General features: G+C 37.5%; 1 protein-coding gene across 2 annotated transcripts in view; it reads right to left on the minus strand.

Annotated features, from left to right (window-relative positions):
* The window catches only part of SYCP1 (synaptonemal complex protein 1), a 180,362-nt gene that overhangs the window by 86,604 nt on the left and 66,414 nt on the right, over nt 1-27,344 (minus strand). For both annotated transcript variants that reach the window (XM_064282384.1, XM_064282383.1), the window contains exons 16-19: nt 8,055-8,159; nt 7,240-7,343; nt 5,695-5,812; nt 4,879-4,949 (exon numbers count right to left, since the gene is read on the minus strand). In XM_064282384.1, coding sequence (XP_064138454.1) covers nt 4,879-4,949; nt 5,695-5,812; nt 7,240-7,343; nt 8,055-8,159 — 398 coding nt within the window. The remainder of the gene's footprint in view (nt 1-4,878; nt 4,950-5,694; nt 5,813-7,239; nt 7,344-8,054; nt 8,160-27,344) is intronic.

The following is a 27,344-nucleotide window of genomic DNA, read 5'->3' on the forward strand; positions in this document are numbered from 1 at the left end:
TCTGAAACAATCCTACAAGGGACATATATTAAGTCTAAGGAAGATCTCAAAGAATTTAAAATCTTTAAAAAAAACTTAAATTTTAAGGAAAACATTCTTTAATCAAATATAATAAATTGAAACCTAATGCTTCAGAATGTATTAAAAAATTCCCCCCAAATAGTTGGAAAACAGGAAGTATGTGCCTAAATTACTAATGGATTAAAGAAAAACTTTAAATACAAAAACAGGTTCTTTAGAAAATAAAATGAGAATGTTGCATATCAAAAGCCATGTCACAAATGCATAGCTATGTTCAGAAATAAAGTGACAGCTTAAAATGATTTATTTTTTAAAGAGGTAATCAATATACAGCTATTTAAAAGAACTAAAGAAAATACTAACATTTGATTGACTTCAGACAGGCTAGAAATTTCTAAGTATAAAAACAGAGATTACAAAAGGAAGAGCAATCAGATCTTTTTTTATTGTCCTTTAGATGAAGGTTTACAAAGCAAATTAGTTTCTCATTAAACAATTTATACACATATTGTTTTGTGACACTGGGTGCCAACCCCATGATATATCAACATTCTCCCCTCCTTCTCGACTTTGGGTTCCCCATTTCCATTCTTCCAGCTTTCCTGTCCCCTCTCTCCTTCTCATCATTACCCCTGGGCTGGTGTGCCCATTTAGTCTCATAATACGTGGCTGAGCTACAAGTATGACTGTTTCTTTCACCAGCCTGTCTAATCTTTGGCTGAAGGGTGAACCTCAGGAGTGACTTCAGTACTGAGTTAAAAGGGTGTCCGGCGCCATACTCTCGGGATATCTCCAGTCTCTGTCAGACCAGTAAGTCTGGTCTCTTTTGCGAGTTTGAATTATGCTCTACATTTTTCTCCAGCTCTGCCTGGGGCCCTCTATTGTGATCCCCATCAGATCAGGCAGTGGTGGTACCCAGGAACCATCTAGTTATGCTGGAATCAGTCTGGTGGAGGCTTGGTAGATGTGCTCCATTTGTCCTTTGGACTATAATCTTTCCCTTGTGTCTTCGGTTTTCTTCATTCTCCCTTGCTCCAGATGAGGTGGGACCAGTAGAGTATCTTAGATAACCGCTCACAAGCTTTTAAGACACCCAGATGCTACTCACCAAAGTAGGATGTAGAACATTTGCTTTATAAACTATATTATGGGAATTGAACAAGATGCCCCCCGAGACCATGGTTCCCAGTCCTCAGCTCAGTAATTCGGTCCCTCAGGGAGTTTGGATGTGTCTATGGAGCTTCTGTGACTCTGCCTTGGCCAAGTTGTGCAGAGTTCCCTAATACTGTGTACTGTCTTACCCTTCACCAAAGTTACCACTTATCTATTGTCTAGTTAGTGTTTTCTCCATCCCAACGCATCCCCTCCCTCATAAACATCAAAAATTGTTTCTTTCTTTTTGTAAACCTTGAGCCTTTATGACGATGGTCTCATACAGTATTTGTCCTTTTGTGACTGACTTATTTCACTCAGCATAATGCTCTCCAGATTCATCCATGTTGTGATATATTTCACAGAGTCATCATTGTTCTTTATCACTGCACAGTTTTTCCATTGCATGTATGTATAGTTTATTCATTCATCTGCTAATGGGCACCTAGGTTGTTTCCATCTCTTTGCTATTGTCAACAATGCTGCAATGAACATGGGTGTGAATATCTCTATTCGTGTGACGACTCTTATTTCTCTAGGATATATGCCTAGGATTGAGACTGTTGGATATTTGGTATTTCTAGTTCTAGCTTCTTAAGGATGCACCATATGGTTTTCCAAAATAGTTATACCATTTTGCATCCCCGCCAGCAGTGCATAAGAGTTCAATTTCCCTGCAGCCTCTCCACCATTTGTTATTGTCTGTTTTTTTAATTCATGCCGGTAATGTCGGGGTGAGATGGTATGGTAACTCTTTGTGGTTTTGATTTGCATTTCTCTAAGGGCTATGGCGTAGTGGTTAAGTGCTACGGCTGCTAACCTAAAAGGTCAGCAGTTCGAATTCCCCAGGCGCTCCTTGGAAACTCTACGGCGCAGTTCTACTCTGTCCTTTAGGATCACTATGAGTCAGAAACGACTCGACGGCAGTGGGTTTTTTAATAGCTAGTGATCGTGAACATTTCCTCATGTGTCTGTTAGCCTCCTGAAGGTCTTCTTTGGTGAAGTGACTATTCATACTCTGCCCATTTTTTAATTGGATTGTCTTTTTGTTGTAGAGGTGTTAAATTTTCCTATAGATTTTAGAGAATAGACCTTTTTCAGATTTGTCATAGCCAAAATTTTTTTCCAGTCTGTAGGTTCTCCTTTTACTCTTTTGGTGAGGTCTTTTGATGAGCGTAAGTGTTTAATTTTTAGAAGATCCCAGTTATCTAGCTTATCTTCAGGTGTTTGCATACTGTTAGTTATGGTTTGTATCCTGTTAATGCCATGTATTAGGGCCTCTGTCATTGACCCTTTTTCTTCTATGATCTTTATAGTTCTTGGTTTTATATTTAGGTCTTTGACCCACTTTGAATTAGTTTTTGTGTTTGGTGTGAGGTATGGGTCCTGTCTCATTTTTTTTACAGATGGACATCCAGTTTTGCCAGCACCATTTGTTAAAAAGACTATCTTTTCCCCCATTTAATGGGCTTTGGGCCCTTGTCAAAGATCAGGTGACTGTAGGTGGATAGATTTACATCTGATCTCGATTCTGTTCCACTGATTACTGGTACAATGTGTCTGTCATTGTACCAGTACCAGGCTGTTTTGACTACCATAGCTGTATAGCAGGCTCTAAGGCCAGGTAGTGTGAGTCATCCTACTTTATTCTTCTTCTTCAGTAGTGCTTTACTTATCCAGGGCCTCTTTCCTTTCCATATAAAGTTAATAATTAGTTTTTCCATCTTGTTAAAGAATGCTGTAGATGTTTGGATCAGGATTGCATTGTATTTGTAGATTGCCTTGGGCAGAACTGACATTTTTAAAATGTTGAGTCTACCTATTTGTGAGCATGGTATTTTTTTTTTTTTTTTTTATGTGGGTCTCTTTGGTTTCTTGTAGTAGTATTTTATAATTTTCTTTGTACAGGTCTTTTATGCCCCTGGTTAGATTTATTCCTTAGTATTTTATCTTTTTAGAGGCTATTGTCTATAGGGTTGCTATTGTCTATAGGGTTGCTGTGTGCTATGAGTTGGAATCGACTCGATGGCAACGGGTTTGGTTTGGTTGATTCTGGTAAATGGTATTAGTTTCCTGATTTCCGTTTCAAAGTTATCTTTGTTGGTGTATAGGAATCCAACTGAAATTTGTTATGTTTATTTTTTTTTTTTCCTGCTAGTCTGCTGAATCTATTAGTTCCAGTAGTTTTCTTGCAGTCTTTGGATATTCTATGTATAGTATCGTATCATCTGTAAATAGGGGTGGTTTTACTTCCTTACCAATTTGGATGCCCTTTTTTTTTTTTTTTAGTTCTTTTTCTTGCCTTATTGCTCTAGCTAGGACTTCCAGCACAATGTTAAATAGTAGGGGTAATAAAGGGGATGCTTGTCTTTTTCCTGTTTTCAAGGCGAATATTTTCAGCATCTCTCCACTGAGAATGATGTTGAGCTACTGGTTTTGTATAGATGCCCTTTATTATGCTGAGGAATTTCCCTTCTATTCCTATTTTATGAGAGTTTTTATCAGGAATGGGTGTTGGACTTTATCAAATGGAAAAGGCAATCAGATTTAATACAAAATAAAAGTTTCTGTATATCAAAAAATTGCCCAAAGTTAAATGAAAACAACAGGTTGGGGGAAAATATGTGCTGTAAATAAAACAGATAAAGGATTAATATACTTTTAATAGCTTAAACAAATCAATAAGGAAACAATAACAACTTCAAACGATTAATGGGCAACAAGTACACGCAGACTATTTTAGAAAGAAGAAATTCTAATAAACAAAGAGGAAAATTTCTAAACTTACCCAAAAAAATGAAAACTATAAATCACAAAAACAGTGAGCTATTTTTACCTATTAAATTACCGCACAAGTCATCGATAATACTCAGTACCAATGAAAACATTCTGGAGTCAGCATTTTCATACAATATTAGTTGTACTGCATGGTTTGCAATCAATACCATCTTATTAGAAGTCATTTAACTATGAAAAATCATTGAAATAATTATTCCTATGGCCCAATAAATTCTCTTGGTTAAAATTCATCCTATCAAATTCAGAATGCAGTACTGAAAATTTTATACGTGCCAAGATGTTTACTACAGTATGATTTATCATAGTGAAATAACAAAAACCTTAAATATCCAAAAACATTAACAGTTAAAATAAATGATGTCATATCCATTTGATCGGCTGGTATAAAGGCATGAAAACAGATGATTATGAAAACACCTACAAACATGCATAATGCTTAAGATAATATTAAATACAAGAGTTGCATATAAAATTGTATATAGACAACGATTATAAGTAAAAGACCAAATATAGCCTTTAAAAATACAGACTAAAAAAAAAATACAGAATGAGTATAAACACTCCAATATTAAATAGCTGATGGGATTACAGGTGATTTCTTTTATTTCTCATCTAAATTCTCTGAAATATGACTAATGTATTTTCTAAATTAAGTAAATATTAAAGAATCAGAAAGATTATAATACTTTAAAATTAGTTTAGATGTTTAATCTTGCTATTGTTTCAACACCAAGTATAAAATAGACATAACAGTTTTATTTTTAAGCAGGATCCCAAAACAGTAATTTAAATCTAATTGTTTACTTTATACTATATTTAATATAAGTTTAATTTAAATTAACAAATTATAGAAAATAAATACTAAAATCCTTTGCCAGACAAAAAAGGCCAACTCATTAGTCTTGCCTTAATTGTGTTTCTGTTTCTTCCAGATTTTCTATTTGTTTCAACATCCTTTCTTCTTGCTTTTTGCTATTCTAAAGAAATAATCAATGTTGTTTATATTAATTATTTTGTTTCATCAAAATAAAATTGAAACCAATATTTAAGACATTTATCTGTCAGTATAAAATCCACTTAATTATATATAAAGCAAGAGAATGGACTACTTGCAAAGTTTCACACTACTTTTCCAGCCTAAATAAGTTTTATTTGCTGTTTTTCGTTATACTTAGTGCCTTGCATCCTTTGTTCATATTGTTGTGGCATCAAGAATTTTTTTTTATTATTATTCATTGTTACCTACTGAACTCATAATTCATCTTTTAAGACCAAAACCAATGTTATATTCTCCATGAAGCCTTGTCTTCCACCAAGGCAGAATGACCCTGTGAACTCTAGTAACACTCTGTGTCACTAACAACACATAAGACATCCTATTTCGCTTACCTTATTTATTACTTTTTCTATTAAGTCATAAGCTTCTAAAGAGCAAGGATGGTATTTTTTTCATCATTGTATTCTCTGCAGTGTCTTATATGCCATATTCAATAAATACTTGTTGGAAAAAATCCTCTATAAAAATTAGATTAACTTTATCTATGGATAGCCTCTATATTCTGTTACCCATTATTACCATCCCAGATCAATATGCATGTGTATTTTACTTCTAAAATAAAGTATCAGCTCTAAGACGATCAGACTTCTAAATTGAAAGGGTCTTAACCCCCTAATTTTACAGGTAAGAAAACTAAGTCACTGGCACTTTCTTTTTCAACTCACATGAATATCTTCTTGCAGTTTCTTGAGTTCTAGGGCCATATCACTCGTTTCTTGTGCTAGCTCTTTGTTCTCTAATGAAAGCTTATTGCAGCTTGCAGTTAGTTCAAAGCTCTTTAGCCTATTTTTTAAAAAGATTTCATACAAAATAAGTAGACGATCATACTAAATGATGTCAAATTTAACTCAAAATAATCTGAGGGGAAATGGAGGATAGCAGGGGGGTATAAATGAAGCAAGATTGGCCATTAGTTAATTTCTGAAGTTGGGTGATACATACATGCTGGTTCATTACTCTCTCTACTTCGTACGTGTTTGAAATTTTTCTATAATAAGTTTCTCAAAATGTGAGATAACATATTTCCTTGCATATTCCCCACACCCTCATCCCCACACGTTCTCCACAAATTTTGAAGAGTAATTACATTATTTTTCTTCATATAATTTTTTTCTCCTCAGTACACTGTCTCTTAGAAATGGTTCCAAAGTTCTGATCATTTGACTGAAGTAGTACACAAGGACTGAACTATTTTTAATTAAAGCCGTTTTGTTTAAATTAAGTGAAACTAGGTTTAATCTTTGTTCACAACACTTAATCTGCTTTTACGAGGTTTTAAATGCTTTACAGTGGAAGACAGATTACCACTGTCGTTAGTTGTGGTCAGGATTAATTTTAAATGAAGGCAAGGGAATGTTTGCCTCTTTGGAGTGATTTCAAAAGCACCTGTTATCTCTTCCTACTTACATGGAAAATTCATAAAAGAAGAGATAAAGTTTTTCATTACAAAATATAAGGTTGAGAAAGTAAATACGCCAAGGATAACGTAAATTTATGTTAAAATATATGTAATTAATTAGTCCATTCATTAAAAGTGATTTTGATTGATAGATAAAGATTACCCAGGGTGTCTAAAAGAGTATTATTCAAAGGGTACCAGAAGCAAGGAACAGGAGCTGAAAGGGAAGGGAGAGGATATTGAGTAAACTGCTTACTTCTCATTTATACCAAGAGCTGAGAAGCAACCAAAAGTGAAAAAATTCTGCTCACCCCTAGACTGGCTACTTGAGTTTACTTCTCTCTGAATAATAACACAATAATTATTTCTCCCCACTTTCTCTCTAAATTAAACTTACTGAGTAGATGAATTCATTCAATTTAATATTTTACTTGGACAGTGTAAAAAACAAATTTGTATTTTGACATTCCAGCTACACCCACCTATGAAATAATTTAATACAACACCCAAAATCATTAGTTACAACTGGAAATGATTATTTTTATCAGGAACTAAATACCTCCAAAAAAAAGTAATATATTGGTCTTTTAAAGCACTTCCCAACTTTGTGATATACTCTCTTTCGATATCAGTGACACATACTTGCCTTAGCAATGTTACTGGTAAATTACTTTGATCTTTAATTAGAAATAAAATACAACTTGAAGTCCATTCAAATAAATATTAAACATAATTTACTAATCTATTATTTACTACCAGAAAGCTTAGGAATTAAATACATAAACTATTTATAGATAGATGGAAAACATACTTCTCATTTTCAAGCTCAGTTTTCAGATCTTTAACCTGTTTTGAGTAATGTTGTTCACTTGTCACAATGGCATTTAATTGTATTTCCAAATCATGCACTTCTTTCTGCAAAGAAACATGTATAATCATGACAAATTTTTTTTTTAATTTTCTCATTTAAATGGTGTGGTGACTCTATATAATCAAAACATATATTTGTAAATACTTGGTAAGATTATGCCAAATATTTTCAATTAAATAGATTTAATGCCATAAACATTATAATTTTAAAACAATGAGCACTGACAAATGCAATGTAAATTCCATCTTGATCTTCTGAAGATCAACCAATAAAATTATATTTACATACAACAAAATATCCCCATGAATTCTACTTTAACAAATAATTAATTTTGCTTATAAAGTTACATTATTAAGGAGAACTATATTAATTAAATCAGGTAGCATTTTAAAAATTAAACTTCTCACTATTACAAAAAGACAGTTATAAATATGATTTAATGAAGCTAAATTTTAAATGTACCGATTAAGAAATACAATATCCAAAAATGTAATTATTACAAAAAGCAGCATTGCGTATAATACTGATATTTTAAATGCTGACTTTTACCTCCCACACTCCACAACAGAGCTGATCTAGATAAGTTATGTTTTAAGTTAATTTTTAATACATTAAATGTAGCAGAAACACATATTTTTAGAAGAAATCTTGTGAAGACCTCTTTCACAAGGTAAATACCCATACCATAATCTATTTTGTAAATGTGTACTCTACTAACAAAGATACCTGAAACAAAAATTGATTTGTAAACAAACCTCTCTGGTTTGGAGAAGACCCGTTAATTCCTGTTCTGTTCCTTTTAATTCTTCAGCAATCTTCTCAAATTGTTTCTTTTCATCTAAAAGCTTTTCGTTTTCTGCCTATTTAAGAATATTAATAAATCATGAGTGCAAGAGTCTGTACATATTCAAAATAATCAAACTGTCTAAACAGAGTTCTGGAAAAAACTATGCGTTTCTCCTTTGGCTAAAATTTTCTTAAGAGAAATTAAGCCTTATTAAATTAATTCGAAAACTAAATGTGATGACAGAGAATTTAATAAACAAAACACTGCACTAAGAGCCATGTAGTGTTGTTGTAAAGTGCCATCAAGTCGGTTCGACTCATAATGACCCTATGTACCACAGAACGAAACACTGCCCAGTCCTGCACCACCCTTACAGTCGCTGTTATGCTTGAGCCCACTGTTGCAGCCACTGTGTCAACCCATCTCATTGAGGGTCTTCCTTTTTTCCGCTGACCCCCTACTTTACCAAACATGATGTCCTTCTCCAGGGACTGATCCCTCCTGACAATATGTCCAAAGTATGTAAGACAGAGTCTCACCATCCTTGCTTCTAAGGAACATTCTGGTTGTACTTCTTCCAAGACAGATTTGTTCGTTCTTTTGGCAGTCCATGGTATATTCAATATTCTTCACCAACACCACAATTCAAAGGCATCAAATCTTCTTTGATCTTCCTTATTCATTGTCCAGCTCTCACATGCATATGACGCAACTGAAAATACCATGGCTTGGGTCACACGCACCTTACTCTTCAAGGTGACATCTCTGCTTTTCAACACTTTAAAGAGGGTCTTGGCAGCAGATTTGTCCAAGGCAATGTGTCTTTTGACTTCTTGACCACTGCTTCCATGGGTGTTGACTGTGGATACAAGTGAAATGAAATCCTTGACAACTTCAATCTTTTCTCTGTTTACCATGATGTTGATCATTGGTCCAGTTGTGAGGATTTTTGTTTTCTTTATGTTGAGCTGCAATCCATACTGAAGGCTGTGGTCTTTGATCTTCATCAGCAAGTGCTTCAAGTCCTCTTCGCTTTCAGCAAGCAAGGTTGTGTTATCTGCATAATGGAAGTTGTTAATGAGTCTTCCTCCAATCATGATGCCCCATTCTACTTTATAAAGTCCAGCTTCTAGGATTATTTGCTCAGCATACAGATTGAATAGGTATGGTGAAAGGATAAAACCCTGACTCTGATTGAATAGGTATGGTGAAAGCATAAAACCCTGACTCATACCTTTCCTGACTTTAAACCAATCAGTATCCCCATGTTCTGTCAAAACAACTGCCTCTTGATCTATGTACAGGTTCCTCATGAGAACAATTAAGTGTTCTGGAATTGCCATTCTTCACAATGTTATCCATAGTTTGTTACAATCCACACAGTCAAATGCCTTTGCATGGTCAATAAAACACAGATAAACATCCTTCTGGTATTCCCTGCTTTCAGCCAGGATCTATCTGACATCAGCAATAATATCCCTGGTTCCACGTCCTCTTCTGAATCCAGCCTGAATTTCTGGCAGTTCCCTGTCAATATACTGCTGCAGCCACCTTTGAATAATCTTCAGCAGAATTTTGCTCGCATGTGATATTAATGATATTGTTCGATAATTTCCACATTTGGTTGAATTACCTTTCTTGGGAATAGGCATAAATGTGGATCTCTTCCAGTCGGTTGGCCAGGTAGCTGTCTTCCAAATTTCTTGGCATAGACGAGTGAACACTTCTAGCACTGCATCTGGTTGTTGAAATATCTCAATTAGTATTCCGTCAATTCATGGAGCCTTGTTTTTCACCAATGCCTTCAGTGTAGTTTGGACTTCTTCCTTCAGCACCATCAGTAACCTGATCATATGCTAACTCTTGAAATGGTTGAATGTCAACTAATTCTTTTTGGTATAATGACTCTGTATTCTTTCCATCTTCTTTTGATGCATCATTTAATATTTTCCCCATAGAATCCTTCACTATTGCAACTCGAGGCTTGAATTTTTTCTTCAGTTCTTTCAGCTTCAGAAACGCTGAGTACGTTCTTCCCTTTTGGTTTTCTGTCATCATAGTACTTTACTTTGTCTTCTTCAGCCACCCTTTGAAATCTTCTGCTCAGTTCTTTTACTTCATCATTTCTTCCATTTGCTTTAGCCACTCGATGTTCGAGGGCAAGTTTCAGAGTCTCCTTTGACATCCATCTTGTTCTTTTCTTTCTCTCCTGTCTTTTCAAAGACCTTTTGCTTTTTTCATGTATGATGTCCCTGATGTCATTCCACAACTCACCTGGTCTTCGGTCATTAGTGTTCAACACATCAAATCTATTCTTGAGATGGTCTCTAAATTCAGGTAGGATATATTCAAAGTCATACTTTGGCTCTTGTGGACTTGCTCTGATTTTCTTCAGTTTCAATTTGAACTTGTATATGAGCAATTGATGGTCTGTTCCATAGTCAGCCCCTGGCCTTGTTCTGACTGATGATACTGAGTTTTTCCACCATCTCTTTCCATGCAGTCGATCTGATTCCTCTGTATTCCATCTGGTGAGGCCCATTGTAGAGTCACCATTTGTGTTGGTGAAAAAAGGCATTTGCAATGAAGAAGTCGTTGGCCTTGCAAAATTCTATCATGCAATCTCTGGCATTGTTTCTATCACCAAGGCCATATTTTCCAGCTCCTGATCCTTGTTTTTTGTTTCCAACTTTTGCATTCCAATCACCAGTAATTATCAACACATCCTGATTGCACGTTCGATCAATTTCAAACTGCAGAAGCTGATAAAGGTCTTCAATTTCTTCATCTTTGTCCTTAGTGGTTGGTGCATAAATTTGAATAATAGTCACATTAACTGGTCTTCCTTGTAGGCGTATGGATATTATCCTATCACTGACAGCATCGTACTTCAGGATAGATCTTGAAATGTTCTTGATGATGAATGCAACACCATTCCTCTTCAAGTTGTCATTCCGAGCATAGTAGACTATATGATTGCCCAGTTCAAAATGGCCAATACCAGTCCATTTGAGCTCACTAATGCCTAGGATATTGATCACGGGTTCCATTTCATTTCTGATGATTTCCAATTTTCCTAGATTCATACTTCGTACATTCCACATCCTGATTATTAATGGATGTTTGCAGCTGTTTCTTCTCATTTGCAGTCATGCCACATCAGCAAATGAAGGTCCCGAAAGCTGGACTCCATCCACGTCATTAAGGTCGACTCTTTGAGGAGGCGGCTCTTCCCCAGTTATCTTTTGAGTGCCTTCCAACCTGGGGGGCTCATCTTCCAGCACTATATCAGACAGTGTTCTACTGCTATTTATAATGTTTTCTCTGGATAATTCTTTTCAGAAGGAGACTGCTGGGTTCTTCTTCCTACTCTGTCTCAGTCTGGAAGCTCAACTGAAACCTGTCCTCCCTCGGTGTCACTGCTGGTATCTGAATACTGGTGGCACAGTTTCCATCATCACAGCAACACGCATACCCCCACAGTATGACAAACTGACAGATGCATAGGGGTAAGAACCACAGAATTCATTTATTTGAAGAATCATGCGGATCACTGAATTCAAACGTTATACATAAATCACTCCAACTTATTAGCAAGAAGGTAGTCTTTCACTATACTTGCAGTACTATGTGTTCTAATATTGCACTAAAATGTGCTTCCCCGTAATTCTCATGTAATGGTCATTGTTCAGCCTTATACAATCACAGGAGAAGTGTAATTCCTCTTTTATATGATAGCTGACAAATATTTGAAGAGCTATCATTATTCCCTAAATTATCTCTTAACTATTCTAAAACCTCTAGTTCTTATTATCATTCTTCCTATGAAATGGTTCTGAATTACCTCATTCCCTCAGGATGGACTCACTTTGTCAATATATTGGTTTAAATAAGGTGCCAAAATTGAACTCAATGTTCTAGACCAAGCATCAGCAAGCTCCAGTCCACAGGCAAAATCCAGGCCCCTGCCTGTTTTTATAAATAAACTTATACTGGAATACGGCCATATCCATTCATTTATGTATTGCCTATGGCTGTTTTGTGCTATAAAGGCAGAGCTGAATAGCTGCATATGGTCCACGAAGCCATTACTCAGCAGTAGTACAGCACAGGCAACTAAAACATCAATAGAAACTTCACCATTTTTCTGACTTGAAGAAACAAGGAAAGGAGCCCTGGGAACCATGACTAGCTACAAGAATATTAAAAGAAATCAGAGGCAGAGAACCAGAAAAAGCAATCTCCTAATTCTTGGTATAAACACTAAACAAATCTAAAACTGACCTGTGAAATACAGTCATGATACAGACTCAAAAGCAGTGCAGCAAAGGCTAAGAGAAATAAATTGAGATTTGAAGTGCTGTGCACAGACGGTGAAACAAAACTTATTTTGAAGCTAACTAGCTAATTTTTGGCTAAAACAAAAACATTATATTTTCCTACATTATACACAAAAATATAATAGGACTGAGAGTCTACACAACATAGCCTTCACAATGTCCTGAATATAAGCCAAAACTACTCAACATACAAAAAACCAGGAAAATGTGAATCATTCTCAAGGAAACGGGCAACCAACATATGCTAACTCCAGTATAAGCAAGATGTCAGAACTTCATCAGATGAGCACTTTAATGCAGCAATTATAATCATGCTCAGCTGGATAAAGGAAAATATTCTTGAAATGAATGAAAATATAGGAAATATAAGCAGAGAAGTAGAAAATATAAGCTAGAACCAAATGGAAATTTTAAAATTGATTTTAAAAATTCACTGGATGTGCTTAAGAGCAGAATGGACATTACAGAGGAGAGTAACAGTAAATTTGAAGATCAGAACAGTAGAAATGATCCAATCTGAAGAACAGGGAGGGGAAAAAAAGATTGAAAGAAAATGGAAGACTCTCAAGGGTCTGTGAGACAATATCAAAAGTTCAAAGAGCTGTATATTATAGTCCCAGAAGGAGGGGATAGTGAGAATAAGATAGAAAAAAATGCTTGAAGAAATAATGGCAGAAAACTTGCCAAATTTGAAGAAAGTAAAAAATTTACAGATTTATAAAGTTCACTGAATCCCAAACAAAATGATTTGACCTCAGGAGCAGAGCCAACATGGTGCTATAGACAGAAGCATCATGACATCCCTCTGCAGCAAAGACCCAAAAAACTAAAGAAAACATAGAAACATCAATCCTGGAACCCTAAGTACCAAATGAAGGAATAAAGAACTTGATCAAGCACCAAATGGCATGAGAAACTTACAGAGAACAGACAATAAGGAGAGCTACGGAGTGGAGGTGCTCTATCAGCTAACGTGGCTAGATTCAGCATCTTGGACCTAAGCCACCAAGGACTGCGGACAGGGAGTATGGGAAGGCAACTCCACAGAGCTCCCAGGAGGAGACAGAGTACCTGGTAACCAGTAACATATGTTTTCCCATTCACCCCCACTCCTTCCTTGTACGCAGCCTCCACTGCTTACTAATGGGCCACGGTTACTTGGCCAGAGATACACTAGCTCATTGTTGCTGAGGTCCGCCCCACCCCCACCAGCTGGCCCCTTCAACCCCCCCCCTTTTTTTTTGGTTTTTTGTTTTATTTTTTTCCAGTTTGCTTTTTTTTTTTTTTTGCTTTTGTTTTTGTTGTTTCTTCTCTCCTCCCTTCCTCCCTTTTCTTTCTCCCACCCAGCTAGCCCTGTGTGCCATACCCTCCCCTTCTTGACAGGCTAGGACTTTTGGTTTGTTTGCTTTTGTGTGTGTGTGTGTGCGTGTGTGTGTGTGTGGTTTTTTATGTTTGTTTTTTGATACTGTTTTTTTGTCTGTTTGTTCTTGTTGTTGTTGCTTTTCTGTCTCTCCGTTCCTTTTCCTTCTTCCACCCAGCTAGCCCCATGTGTCATTCCCCGCCCCCCACTTCTTGATAGGGTATAATTTTTTTGTTTGTTTACTTTGTTCATTTCGTTTGTTTGCTTTTTGGGCTTTTTTAAAATTGTTTCTCTCCCTTACTTCCTTTCCTTTCTCCTGCCCAGCTAGCCCCATGTGCCATCCCTTTCCCTTTTTGACAGGCTGTAATTTTTTGGCTTGTTTGGTTTTTCTTTTCTTCTGTTTCTTCTCCCTTTCTTTTCCTTTCCTTCTTTTCCATTCTTCCACCTACCCAACCCTGTGCACTGCCCCTGCTTCTTCTGAAAGGGCCATGCTGCACAGCTCAGTTGTGGAGAGTCACTGTGCGCAGCCTCCCTCGTCTGCACGGTCATCACCAACTAGCTCCCAAAGCACCATTTTATCGACTGATTGTTTGTGTTATTTTATACTTTTTTTTGTTATTGTTTCTTCTCACACACTTCCTTCCTTTCTTTTCTCCCATCCACCCAGACCCGTGCACCACCTGCAACTTCTTGGTGTGCTGTGCTGTACCGCTCAGCTGGACAGCCCCTGGCACATGGCCTCCCTGGGTCTGCACCGCCCCCACACACCAGCTCCCTCAGTGCCGTATTTTTTTGTGTATTTTTTCCCTTCTCCTTCTCCCTCCCACCTAGGCCCTGTACTGCCTCCTCCCGTTACTGACAAGACATGCTGTGCCATCCTGCGAGACAGGCATCAGCTTACTGTCACTCCAATTCCACCTCACCCCAAATGGCCAGTGACCCCACATTCATTATTTCTTTGCTGCTATTGTAGTTTTTATTTTTTTATTATGTTTCTTCATTTGTTGATTGTTGGAATCTTTTCTCTCTTTCCCCTCTTTCCTTTTCTCTCTGCTGCCCACCTAGCCCCAGGCGCCACCCACGCCACTTCTCAACAGGCGAAGCCACACCACTCAACTAGAAAGCCACCAACCCATGGCCTTGCCGGGTTTTCCCTGCCCTCACCTACCAAATCCTACTCCACATTAACATTTTATTTACTTTTTTACTTCATTTTTGCCTTTTTATTTTTACTTTTCTTTGCCTTTGTTTCTCTCTCCTTTCTTTTCTTTCAACCACTCACTTAACTCTGTACACCACATCTTCTCCTTTGCCTCCTGCCTATCTGCACCATGTGCTGAGTACCATGCACCTTAGAGGTACTGAAGTGGCCCCCCTGCACTTGCCCTGCACTGCCTCCCAGCTCCACACTGTCACCCCCAGTTCTTGCTGAAAACTACCCATCCCTGCCTTTCTACACACTGGACCCACCCTGCTGCACCATTGCTGACTGGCTGGCCCTGCCCACCTGGACAAGGTTGTGAGAAGTATTGTGCCCACAAGTGAGCAAGCAACAAAACACACCCACCCCACCTACCAAGACATAACAAAATAAAACAAAAAAGCAGGATGAAACAATCAAATCTACAACCAACAAAGAAAATAATTCTTGAATATCCCAGAAACATTAGACATCAAAACAAAAAAAGAGGAGAGGATGGCTCCAGAAAGCAATCAAAACAAAACATCAGATGACCTTCCAGTAGAAGAAAAGGCAATGGAACTACCTGATAGGGAATTCAAAACTCTAATATTCAGGGTTCTCCAACACATGAAGGAAAATGCAGACAAAAATAAGGAAAAACACACAAGATCATAGAAAATAGAGACAAAATCAGGAAAACCACAGACACAGGAAGAACTCAGGAAAATAATACAGGAAGAAAATGTAAAAATGAATAAACAACTAGAAATCATACAAAAACAGCAATTAGAAATTCAAAAGATAAACAACAAGATTTCAGAAACAGACAGTACAGTAGAAGGTTTTAGGAGCAAACTTGAAACAATGGAAGACAGGATAAGCAAAATTGAAGACAAATCCTTGTCTACTGCCTTGCTTAGGAAAAGTCAGAGAAAAGAATTAAAAAAAAAATGAAGAAACCTTAAGAACAATGTGGGGTACAATCAAAAGCAAAATTTGCATGTGATCAGAGTTCCAGAACAGGGGGAGGATCATTGAAGACTTGCTGACAGAAAACTTCCCTAATGTCATGAAAGACGAAAAGCCGACTGTTCAAGAAGCTCAACAAACCTCATATAGGATAGACCCCAAAAGAAAAGCACCAAGACATATCATAATGCCACTCGTTGAAACCAAAGACCCAAAACATCCTGAGAGTAGCTTGAGAAAAACGAAAAGTCACATATAGAGGGGAAACAAGAAGACTAAGCTTTGATTACTTGGCAGAAACTAAGCTGGCAAGGAGGCAATGAGATGACATATATAAAATCTTGAAAGAAAAAAACTGCCAAACAAGAATAATATATACTGAAAAACTCTCACTCAAATATGATGGTGAAATTAGGGCATTTCCAGATAAAGAGAAATTAAGGGAATACATAAAAACCAAACCAAACTTATAAGTATTATGAAAGGGAGCCCTTTGGTTAGAGGACTGACAACATCAGACAACAACCTGAATCTAGCACATAAGAGAGATACCAGTTTAGATAAGGAACTCTCAAGGATAAAAGAAAACTAAAAAATTACAACACAGAACAGAGATGTCAATCTGTAAATGACAACAACATCAGAACAACAAAAGAGGAATAAACAGTGTAGGTATAGAAGTTTCAAATGGAGAGAAAGTCAAGGTGTTATCAAGTAATAAAAGACTGGCTTAAACTTAGGAATATAAGAGTAAATTTTAAGGTAACCACAGAGAAAGTTAACAAACCTACTCATCAAAATGTCTCAGTAAACCCAAAATATGCAAAAATGAAACAAAAAAAAAAACTACATAAGCAAAAGGAATTCAGTACAAAAGAGTAAGAGGAACAAAGAAAACATCACCATCACAAAAAAGAGCACTACAAAATGACAGCAATAAACACAGCTATCAATAATCACAGTGAACGTAAATGACTTAAATGCACTCGTAAAAACACAGAGTGACAGAATGGATTAAAAAACATAACATCAATATTATGTCTACATGAGATACACCTTAGAAACAAAGACATAAATTTATTAAAAATCAAAGGATGGAAAAAAAAAAATACCAAGCAAATAGCTATGAAAAATGAGAAGTGGCAATACAAATCTCAGATAAAACAGACTTTAAAACAAAATCCACCTTAAAAGACAAAGGAGGATATTATACAATGACTGAAGACATAATGAAGCCACCATGAAGACATAATCGTAATAAATATCTATGCACCCAAAGACAGGGCTCCAAAATACATAAAACAAATACTAATGGCACTGAAAGAAAAATTGAAAGTTCCATAATAACAGTAGGAGACATCAACACACCACCCTCAGTAAAGGACAGAACATCTAGACACTCAACAAAGATACAGAAGATCTAAAGCACACAATCAACCAACTTGATCTTACAGACATATATAGAACACTTAAACCAATAGCAGCAAAGTACACAATGTCTTTTCCAACGCACATGGAGCATTCTCCAGAATAGACCACATCTTAGGCCACAAAGGAACCCTTGAAAAAATCCAAAACACTGAGATAATATAAAGTATCTACTCTGATCACAACACCATCAAAGTAGAAATTAATAACAGGAAAAGCAAGGGAAAAAAATCAAATACATGCAAACTAAATAACATACTGCTTAAAAAACACACTACGTAATAGAAATCAGAGATGGAATCAAAAATTTCCTAGAATCAAACAAAAGAAAACACATCATAACAAAACCTTTGCGACACAGCAAATGTAGTACTCAGAATTTATAGCAATAGATGGACACATCAAAAAAGGAACAAGATCAAAACATTAACTACACAACTCAAACAAATAGAAAGAAAACAGCAAAAGAAGTTCACAGCCCTCAGAAGAACGGAAATAATAAAGATCAGAGCAGAAATAAATGAAATAGATAATAGGAAAACAACAGAATCAACAAAAACAAAAGGTGGTTCTTTGAAAGGATCAATAAAATCGACAAACCACTGGCCAATTTCACAAAAAGAAAACAGAAGAAGACACAAATAACCCAAATAAGAAATGAAATGGGGGACATTACAACAGATCCAAGTGAAATAAGATCACAACAGAGTACTATGAAAAACCATAACCAAACAAATTTGAAAAACTAGAGAAAATGGACAAATTTCTAGAAACACACTACCTACCCAAACTAACACAAACTGAAGTTGAAAATTTGAATGGACCCATAACAAGAGATTTGGAAAGGTAATTAAAAAACAAAAAGAAACCTGGCCCAGATGGCTTCACTGTAGAATTCTACTAAACATTCAGAGAAGAATTTACACCAGTACTACCCAAACTGTTTCAGAACACAGAAATGGAAGGGATACTTCTGAATTCATTCTATGAAGCCAGCATAACCCTGATACCAAAACCAGGCAAAGACATCACAAAAAGAGAATATTACAGACCAATATCTCTCACGAATATAGACGGAAAATTCTCATCAAAATTCTAGCCAAGAGAATTCAACATCATAACAAAAAAAAAAAAAAAAATGCACCATAGCCAAGTGGGATTCATACCAGGTATGCAAGGATGATTCAGCATTATAAAATCAACCAATGTAATCCACCACATAAATAAATGAATCTTATGATCATCTCCATCGATGTAGAAAAGACATTCGACAAAGTCCAACACACATTCCTGATAAAAACTCTCAATAAAATTGGAATAGATGGGAAATTTCTCAACATAATAAAGGCATCTGTCTTAGTCAACTAGTGCTGCTGTAACAGAAATACCACAAGTGGATGGCTTTAACAAAAAGAAATTTATTCTCTCACAGTCTAGTAAGCTACAAGTCCAAATTCAGAACGTCAGCTCCGGGGTAAGACTTTCTCTGTCAGCTCTGAAGGAAGGTTCTTGTCATCAATTTTCCCCTCGACTAGGAGCTTCTCTGCACAGAAACCTCATGTCCAGAGGACATGCTCTGCTTTCTTGGTGGTTTCAGGTCCCTCCCTCTCTGCTTGCTTCCCTTTTATCTCTTGTAAGATAGAAGGTGATGCAGGCCACACCACAGAGAAATTCCCTTTACATTGCATCAGGGATGTGACTTGAGCATGGGTGTTACATCCCACCTGTCTTAGCCATCTAATGCTGCTATAACAGAAATACCGCAAGTGGATGGCTTTAACAGAGTTTATTCTCTCACATTCTAGTAGACTAGAAGTCCAAATTCAGAGCACCAGCTCCGGGGAAAGGCTTTCTCTCTCTGTCGACTCTGGAGGAAGGTCCTTGTCATCAGTCCTTCCTTGGTCTGGGAGCATCTAAGCACAGGGTCCTCAGGTCCAAAGGATGCACTCTGCTCCCGGTGCTGCTTTCTTGGTGGTGTGAGGTCCCCCTGTCTCTCTGCTTGCTTCTCTCTTTTATATCTCAAAGAGATTGGCTTAAGATACTATATAATCTTACATATCTCATTAATATAACTGCCTCTAATCCATTTCATTTCATCATAGTGATAGGATTTATAACACATAGGAAAATCACATAAAATGGTGGACAATCACACAATACTGGAACTCATGGCCCAGCTATGTTGACAGGTATTTTTGGAGGACACAGTTCAGTCCATGACACCACTCTAATCTTCTTTAACATAATCTAATCGTGGCTAATTAACCACAGGCAGAAATTAGGATTTATAACACATAGGAAAAATCACATCACTCACAAAATGGAGGACAACCACATAATACTGGGACTCATGGCCTAACCAAGTTGACACATATTTTGGGGGGACACAATTCAATCCATGACGGCATCTATACAAAACCAACAAGCAACATCATTCTCAATGGAGAGAAGCTGAAAACATTCCCTTTGCAAACAGGAACTACACAAGGATATCCTTTATTACCACTCTTATTTGACACTGTGCAAGAAATTCTAGCTAGAGCAATAAGGAAAGAAACAGATATAAAGGGTATCCAAACTGGTAAGGAAGAAGTAAAACTGCCCCTATTTGCAGATGATATCATACTATAGAAAACCCAAAAGACTCCATGAGAAAACTACTGGAACTAACAGAAAGATTCAGCAGAGTAGCAGGATACAAGATAAACATTCAAAACTCAGTTGGAGTCCCATACACTAATAAAGAGAACAATGAAATCAGGAAAACAATACCATTTATAATAGCCCCTAAAAAAATAAAATACTTAGGAATAAATCTAACCAGGAATGTAAATAACCTATACAAAGAAAAGTACAAAACACTGCTGCAAAAAAAAACAAAAGAGATCAACATAAATGGGAAAGCATACCATGCTCAGGGACAGGTAGACTTAACATTGTAAAACAGTCATCAGCCAAAGCATTGTACAGGTACAACGCAATCTCAATTCATATACAAACAGCATTCTTTCATGAGATGGAAAAAATAAATGATTAACTTTATATGGAACGGGAAGAGCCCCAGATAAGTAAAGGACTATTGAAGAAGAAGAATAAAGTAAGACAACTCACACTACCTGACCTTAAAACCTACTATACAGCGACAGTGGTCAAAACAGCCTGGTACTGGTACAATGACAGACACATTGACTAATGGAACAGAATTCAGAACCCAAACATAAATCCATCCACCTACGGTCACCTGATCTTCAACAAAGGCCCAAAGTTCACTAAATGGAAAAAAGACAAGTCTTTTTAACAAATAATGCTGACAAAACTGGATAACCATCTGCAAAAAAATGAGACACAACTCATACTTCAGACCATAAACAAAAACTAATCCAAAATAGGTCAAACGTCTAAATATAAAACCAAAAACTGTAAATATCATAGGAGAAAAAATATGGTCAACACTGGAGGTCCTATTATATGGCATAAAGAGGATACAAACCATAACTAACAATATACAAACCCCAGAAGATAAACTAGACAACTGGGATCTTCTAAAAATTAAACACTTATGCTCATCAAAAGACTTCACCAAAAGAGTAAAAGAAGAACCTACAGACTGGGAAAAAATGTTTGGATATGATAGATAAATCCAACAAAGGTCTAACTTCTAAAATCTATAGAAAAATCCAGCACCTCTACAACAAAAAGACAAACAGTATAACTTAAAAACAGACAAAGGGTAAGAACAGACACTTCCAAGAAGACATTCAGGTGGCTAACAGTCACATAAGGAAATGCTCATTGATCACTGGCCATTAGAGAAATGCAAATCAAAACCACAATGAGATACCATCTCACCCCAGCATTACTGGCACAAATCAAAAAAACAGAAAATAACAAATGTTGGCCAGACAGTTGGGAGGTTGGAACTTTTATCCACTCCTGGTGGGAATGCAAAATGGTATAACCATTTTGGAAAACAATATTGGGCTTCTTTAAAAAGCTAGAAATAGAAATACCAAATGATCCAGCAATCCCACTCCTGGGAATATAGCCTAGAGAAAAGAGCCGTCACACGAATTGACATATTCACACCCATGTTCACTGCTGCATTATTCACAACAGCAAAAATACTCACCAACAAATGAATGCATACACAAACTATGGTGCCTACATGCAATGGAATACTACGCAATGATAAAGAACAATGATGAATCTGCAAAACATCTCAGAACATGGATAAATCTGGAGGGCATTATGCTGAGTGAAATAAGTCAGTTACAAAAGGACAAATGCTGTATGAGACTGTATCATGGATTGAATTATGTTCCCCCAAAATGTGTGTAATATCAATTGGACTGGGCCATGATTCTCAGTATTGTGTGATTTTCCTATATGTTGTAAATCCTCCCTCTATGATAATCGACTCGACAGCACTGGGTTTTGGGTTTGATGATGTTAATGAGGGAGGATGGGTGGCAGTTGTGTTAGTGAGGCAGGACTCAAACTACTGGACTGGACTGTATCTTAAGGCAATGTCTTGGGATATAAAAGAAGTAAGCACAGAGACAGGGGACCTCATACCACCAAGAAAGCAATGCCGGGAGCATAGCGCATCCTTTGGACCTAGGGTCCCTGCGCCTGAGAAGCTCCTCAACCATGGTAAGACTGAGGACAAGGACCTTCCTCCAGAGCCAACAGAGACAGAAAGCTTTCCCCAGGAGCCAACGCCCTGAATTTGGACTTTTAGGCTACTTTACCATGAGAGAATAAATTTCTCTTTGTTAAAGCAATCCACTTGTGGTATTTCTGTTATAGCAGCACTAGATGACTAAAACAGACTACGATCATGAAAACTCAAGAACAGGTTTACACAGAAAACCAAACAATCTTTGATGGTTATGAGTGTGGGTAGGGGAAAAACATTAAATTAGACAATAGATAAGTAGTAACTTTGGTGAAGGGTAAGACAGTACATATTACTGGGAAAGCCAGCACAACTTGTCGAAGGCAAGGTCATAGAAGCTTCATAGACACATCTAAACTCCCTGAGGGACCAAATCAATGGGCTGAGGGCTGTGGAGACCATGGTCTCAGGGGACACCTATGCTATGCAATTGGCATAATATGGTTTATAATGAGAATATTCTACATTCTACTTTGGTGAGTAGCAACTGGGGTCTTAAAAGCTTGTGAGTGGACTTCTAAGATATTCCACCAGTCCAACCCCATATGGAGCAAGGGAGAATGAACAAAACCAAAGACACAAGGGAAAGCTTAGTCCAAAGGACTAATGGACCACAACTACCACTGCCTCCATCTAGCACAACAAAATGGTGACCAGCTACTACCACTTACTGCTCTAACAGGGATCACAATAGAGGGTCCCAGACAGAGCTGGAGAAAAATGTAGAACAAAATTCTAACTCACAAAAAAAGACCAGGCTTACTTGTCTGACAGAGACTGGAGAAACCCCGAGAGTATGACCCCAGACGCCCTTCTAACTCAGTACTGAATTCACTCCTGAGGTATACCCTTCAGCCAAAGAGTGACAGGCTTATAAAACAAAATGAGACTAAATGGGCACACCAACCCAGGGTCAAGGACAAGAAGGTAGGAGGGAACAGAAAAGCCAATAATGGGGAACCCAAGGTCAAGGGTGGGAGAAATGCTGACGTGTCATGGGGTTGGCAACCAGCGTCACAAAACGATATGTATATTAGTTGCTTAATGAGAAACTAATTTGCTTTGTAAACCTTCATCTAAAACACAAAGAAGTCTCAAAACAATACCTAAGTTTCCATCTTAAGAACCTAAAAAAGAGCAAAATAAACCCAAAACAAACAGAGGGAAGGAAATAAAGAACGGAAATCAATGAAATTGAAAACAGAAAAACAATATATAAAATCAACAAAATAGATGGTTACTTGAAAAGATCAATAAATACAGACACTGACAAAAAGAGAAAACACAAATCACCAATACCAGGAATGAAAGAAAGGTTAACACTTTCATTAAACATTCAAAACCAAGACCCACGTAAATGGAGATACATACCATGCTCATGTACTGGAATGCTCAACATCGTAATGATGTCAATTTATCCCAAATTGATCTATAACTTTAACACAACTCTAATCAAAATCCCACTGGCAGTTTTTCAGATATAAACAAACTGATTCTAAAAATTACATTAAAATGCAAAGAAACTGAATACCTGAAACAATTTTGAAAAAGAATAATAAATTTAGAGGAATCACATTACCCAATTTTAATACTTACTATAAAGCTACCCCCCACGTCTGTCAGTTTATCCTACTGTGGGGGCCTGCATGTTGCTATGATGCTGAAAGCTATGCCACCAGGATTCAGATATTAGCAGGGTCACCCATGGAGGACAAGTTTCAGCTGAGCTTCCAGACTAAGACAGACTAGGAAGAAGGACCCGGCAGTTTCCTTCTGAAAAGAATTATCCAGAGAAAACCTTATGAATAGCAGCAGAACAGTGTCTGATATGGTGCTGGAAGATGAGCCCCCCAGGTTGGAAGGCACTCAAAAGACAACTGGGGAATAGCTGCCTCCTCAAAGAGTCGACCTTAATGACATGGATTGAGTCCAGCTTTCGGGACCTTCATTTGCTGATGTGGCATGACTGCAAATGAGAAGAAACTGCTGCAAACATCCATTAATAATCAGAGATATCCATTAATAATCGGAACAAGGAATGAATGAAGTACGAATCTAGGAAAATTGGAAAGCGTCAAAAAGAAATGGAATGCATAAACATCAATATCCTAGGCATCAGTGAGCTGAAATGGACTGGCACTGGCCATTTTTAATCAGACAATCATATGGGCTACTATACCAGGAACTACAACTTGGAAGAGGAATGGCATTGCATTCATCATCAAAAACAACATTTCAAGATCTATCAGTGGTGTCAGTGATAGGATAATATCCATATACCAACAAGAAAGACCAGTTAAACCAGTATTATCCAAATTTACGCACCAGCCACAAAGGCCAAAGATGAAGACACTGAAGACTTTTAACAGATTCGGCAGTCTGAAATTGATCAAACATGCAATCAGGGTGCATTGATAATTACTGGCAATTGGAATGTGAAAAGATGGAAACAAACAAGAAGGATCAGTAGTCTGAAAATATGGCCTTGGTGATAGAAACGATGTCAGAGATCGCATGATAGAATTTTGCAAGACCAACAACATCTTCACTTCAAATACCTTTTTTCACCAACATAAACAACAATATACATGGACCTAGCCAGATGGAATACACAGGAATCAAATCGGCTACATCTGTGGAAAGAGACGATGAAAAAAGCTCAATATCATCAGTCAGAACAAGGCCAAGGGCTGATTGTGGAACAGACTTTCAACTTCTCATATGCAAGTTCAAGTTGAAACTGAAAAAAATTATAACAACTCCACAAGAGCCAAAGTATGACCTTGATTGCACCCCACATAAATTTAGAGACCATTTCAAGAATAGATTTGGCTAACTGAACGTTAATGACTGAAGACCAGATGAGTTGTGGAATGACATCAAGGACATCTTTCTTACATGTAGAAAGTAAGAGAAAAGACAGGAAAGAAAGAAAATACCAAAATGGATGTCAGAAGAGACTCTGAAACATGCTCTTCAACGCAGAGTAGCTAAACTGAAAAGAAGAAATGATGAAGAAAAAGAGCTAAACAGAATATTTCAAAGGGCAGCTTAAGAAGACAAAGCATTACAATGATACGTGCAAAGAGCTGGAGATAGAAAACCAAAAGGGAAGAACCCACTCAGCATTTCTCAAGCTGAAAGAATTGAAGGAAAAGCTGAAGCTTCAAGATGCAATAGTGAAGGATTCTATGGGAAAATATTAAACAACACAGGAATTATCAAAAGAAGATGGAAGGAATACACAGAGTCATTATACCAAAAAGAACTGGTTGGCCTTCAACCATTTCAAGAGGTAGCATATGATCAGGAACGGATGGTACTGAAGGAAGAAGTCCAACCTGCACTGGAGGCATTGACAAATAACAGGCTCCAGAAATTGACAAAATATCAATTGATACATTTCAACAAACAGATGCAGCACTGGAAGTCTTCACTTGTCTATGACAAGAAATCTGGAAGACAGATACCTGGCCAACTGACTAGAAGAGATCCATATTTATGCCCATTCCCGAGAAAGGTAATTCAACCAAATGCAGAAATTAAAGAACAGTATCATTAATATCACACACAATCAAAATTTTGCTGAAGATTATTCAAAAGTGGCTGCAGCAGTATATCCACAAGGAACTGCCAGAAATACAGGCCTGATTCAGAAGAGGAAGTGGAACGAGGGATATCATTGCTGATGTCAGATGGACCCTGGCTGAAAGCAGAGAACATCAGAAGGATGTTTACCTGTGTTTTATTGACTATGCAAAGGCATCTGACTGTGAGGATCATAACAAATTATGAATAACATTGCGAAGAATAAGAATTCCAGAGTGCTTAATTGTGCTCATGAGGAACCTGTACATAAGTGAAGGCAGAGCATGGGGATACTATACGGTTTAAAGTCAGAAAATGTGTGCGTCAGGCTCTTATCCTTTCACCGTACCTATTCAATCTGTATGCTAAGCAAATAACCTGAGAAACTGGACTACATGAAGAAGAATGGGACATCAGGATGGGAGGAAGACTCAACAACAATCTGAGATATGCAGATGACACGACCTTGCTTGCTGAAAGTGAAAAGGACTTGAAGCACTTACTGATGAAGATCAAAGACCATAGCCTTCACTATGGATTGCAACTCAACATAAAGAAAACAAAAATCCTCAAAACTAGACCAATGAGCCACACCATGCATGATAAATGCAGAAAAGACCGAAGTTGTCAAGGGTTTCATTTTACTTGGATCCATAGTCAACAGCCATGGAAGCAGCAGTCAAGAAATCAAAAGACACGTTGCATTGTGAAAATCTGCTGCAAAGGACCTCTTCAGAGTGTTCAAAAGCAAAGGTGTCACCTTGAAGACTAAGGTGAACCTGACCCAAGCCACGGTATTTTCAATCCCATCATAGGCATGTGAACGCTGGACAATGAATAAGAAGACTGAAGAAGAATTGACACCTTTGAATTGTGGTGTTGGTGAAGAATACTGAATATACCATGGACTGCCAAAAGAACGAACAAATCTGTCTTGGAAGAAGTACTACTAGAGAGTGGGGACAATATGGCAGAGTAGACGGATGTTTCCAGTAGTCCCTCTTACAATAAAGACCAAAAAAAAACAAGTGAATCGATTATATATATGACAAGCCAGGAGCCCTGAACATCAAAGGCAAAGTTAATAACTCAGACTGAGCAGCACAGGAGGGGAGAGACGGTTCAGAAGCAAGGAGTTGCTAGACCTGACTTAGCGGGAACCGATGCCACTCAGCCCCGATTCCCTGGCATGACTGTGGCGGGGCTGGAGATAACGTTCAGGTCGTGGTTTCCATAGCCATAAAGAGCCAGCGGCAATCTACCCAAACGTCCAGAATCAGCAAAGACAGCACTCTTGACATAAGTGCTCGTGTCCAATTTACTGCGCAGATCAAATAGCTCCCCTTTTGAAGGAACTCTCTCTCATTTATCTGATCCCTCCTCCCTCTGCCGCAACCCTGGAGCCGGTTTCAGTAACAGACAAGTTTGCTGGACCTGACATAAGCATAAGTCCTTCTATGCATGCTGAGCCATTCTCCCAGCCTGGGAGAAGGAACAAATTAACAAACAGGGAAAAAATAATCTGCCAGCTCCCCTAAGCTGGGAATGTAGGGCAGAAGCAGCTACTGTCCAGACACAAGCAGTCCACGGACTCTGGATGCCTTTCACCCCTGCATGGACCTGTGTGCTGCCATTTCAGTACCCAGGCCGTTGCTGTCAGAACGCAAGGGTCTATGTGCCTGAGCTCTGACTAACTGTTTCAGCTGTGTGGT

Source organism: Loxodonta africana, chromosome 3 (genome assembly GCF_030014295.1).
Source record: "Loxodonta africana isolate mLoxAfr1 chromosome 3, mLoxAfr1.hap2, whole genome shotgun sequence".
NCBI classification, from domain to species: domain Eukaryota; kingdom Metazoa; phylum Chordata; class Mammalia; order Proboscidea; family Elephantidae; genus Loxodonta; species Loxodonta africana.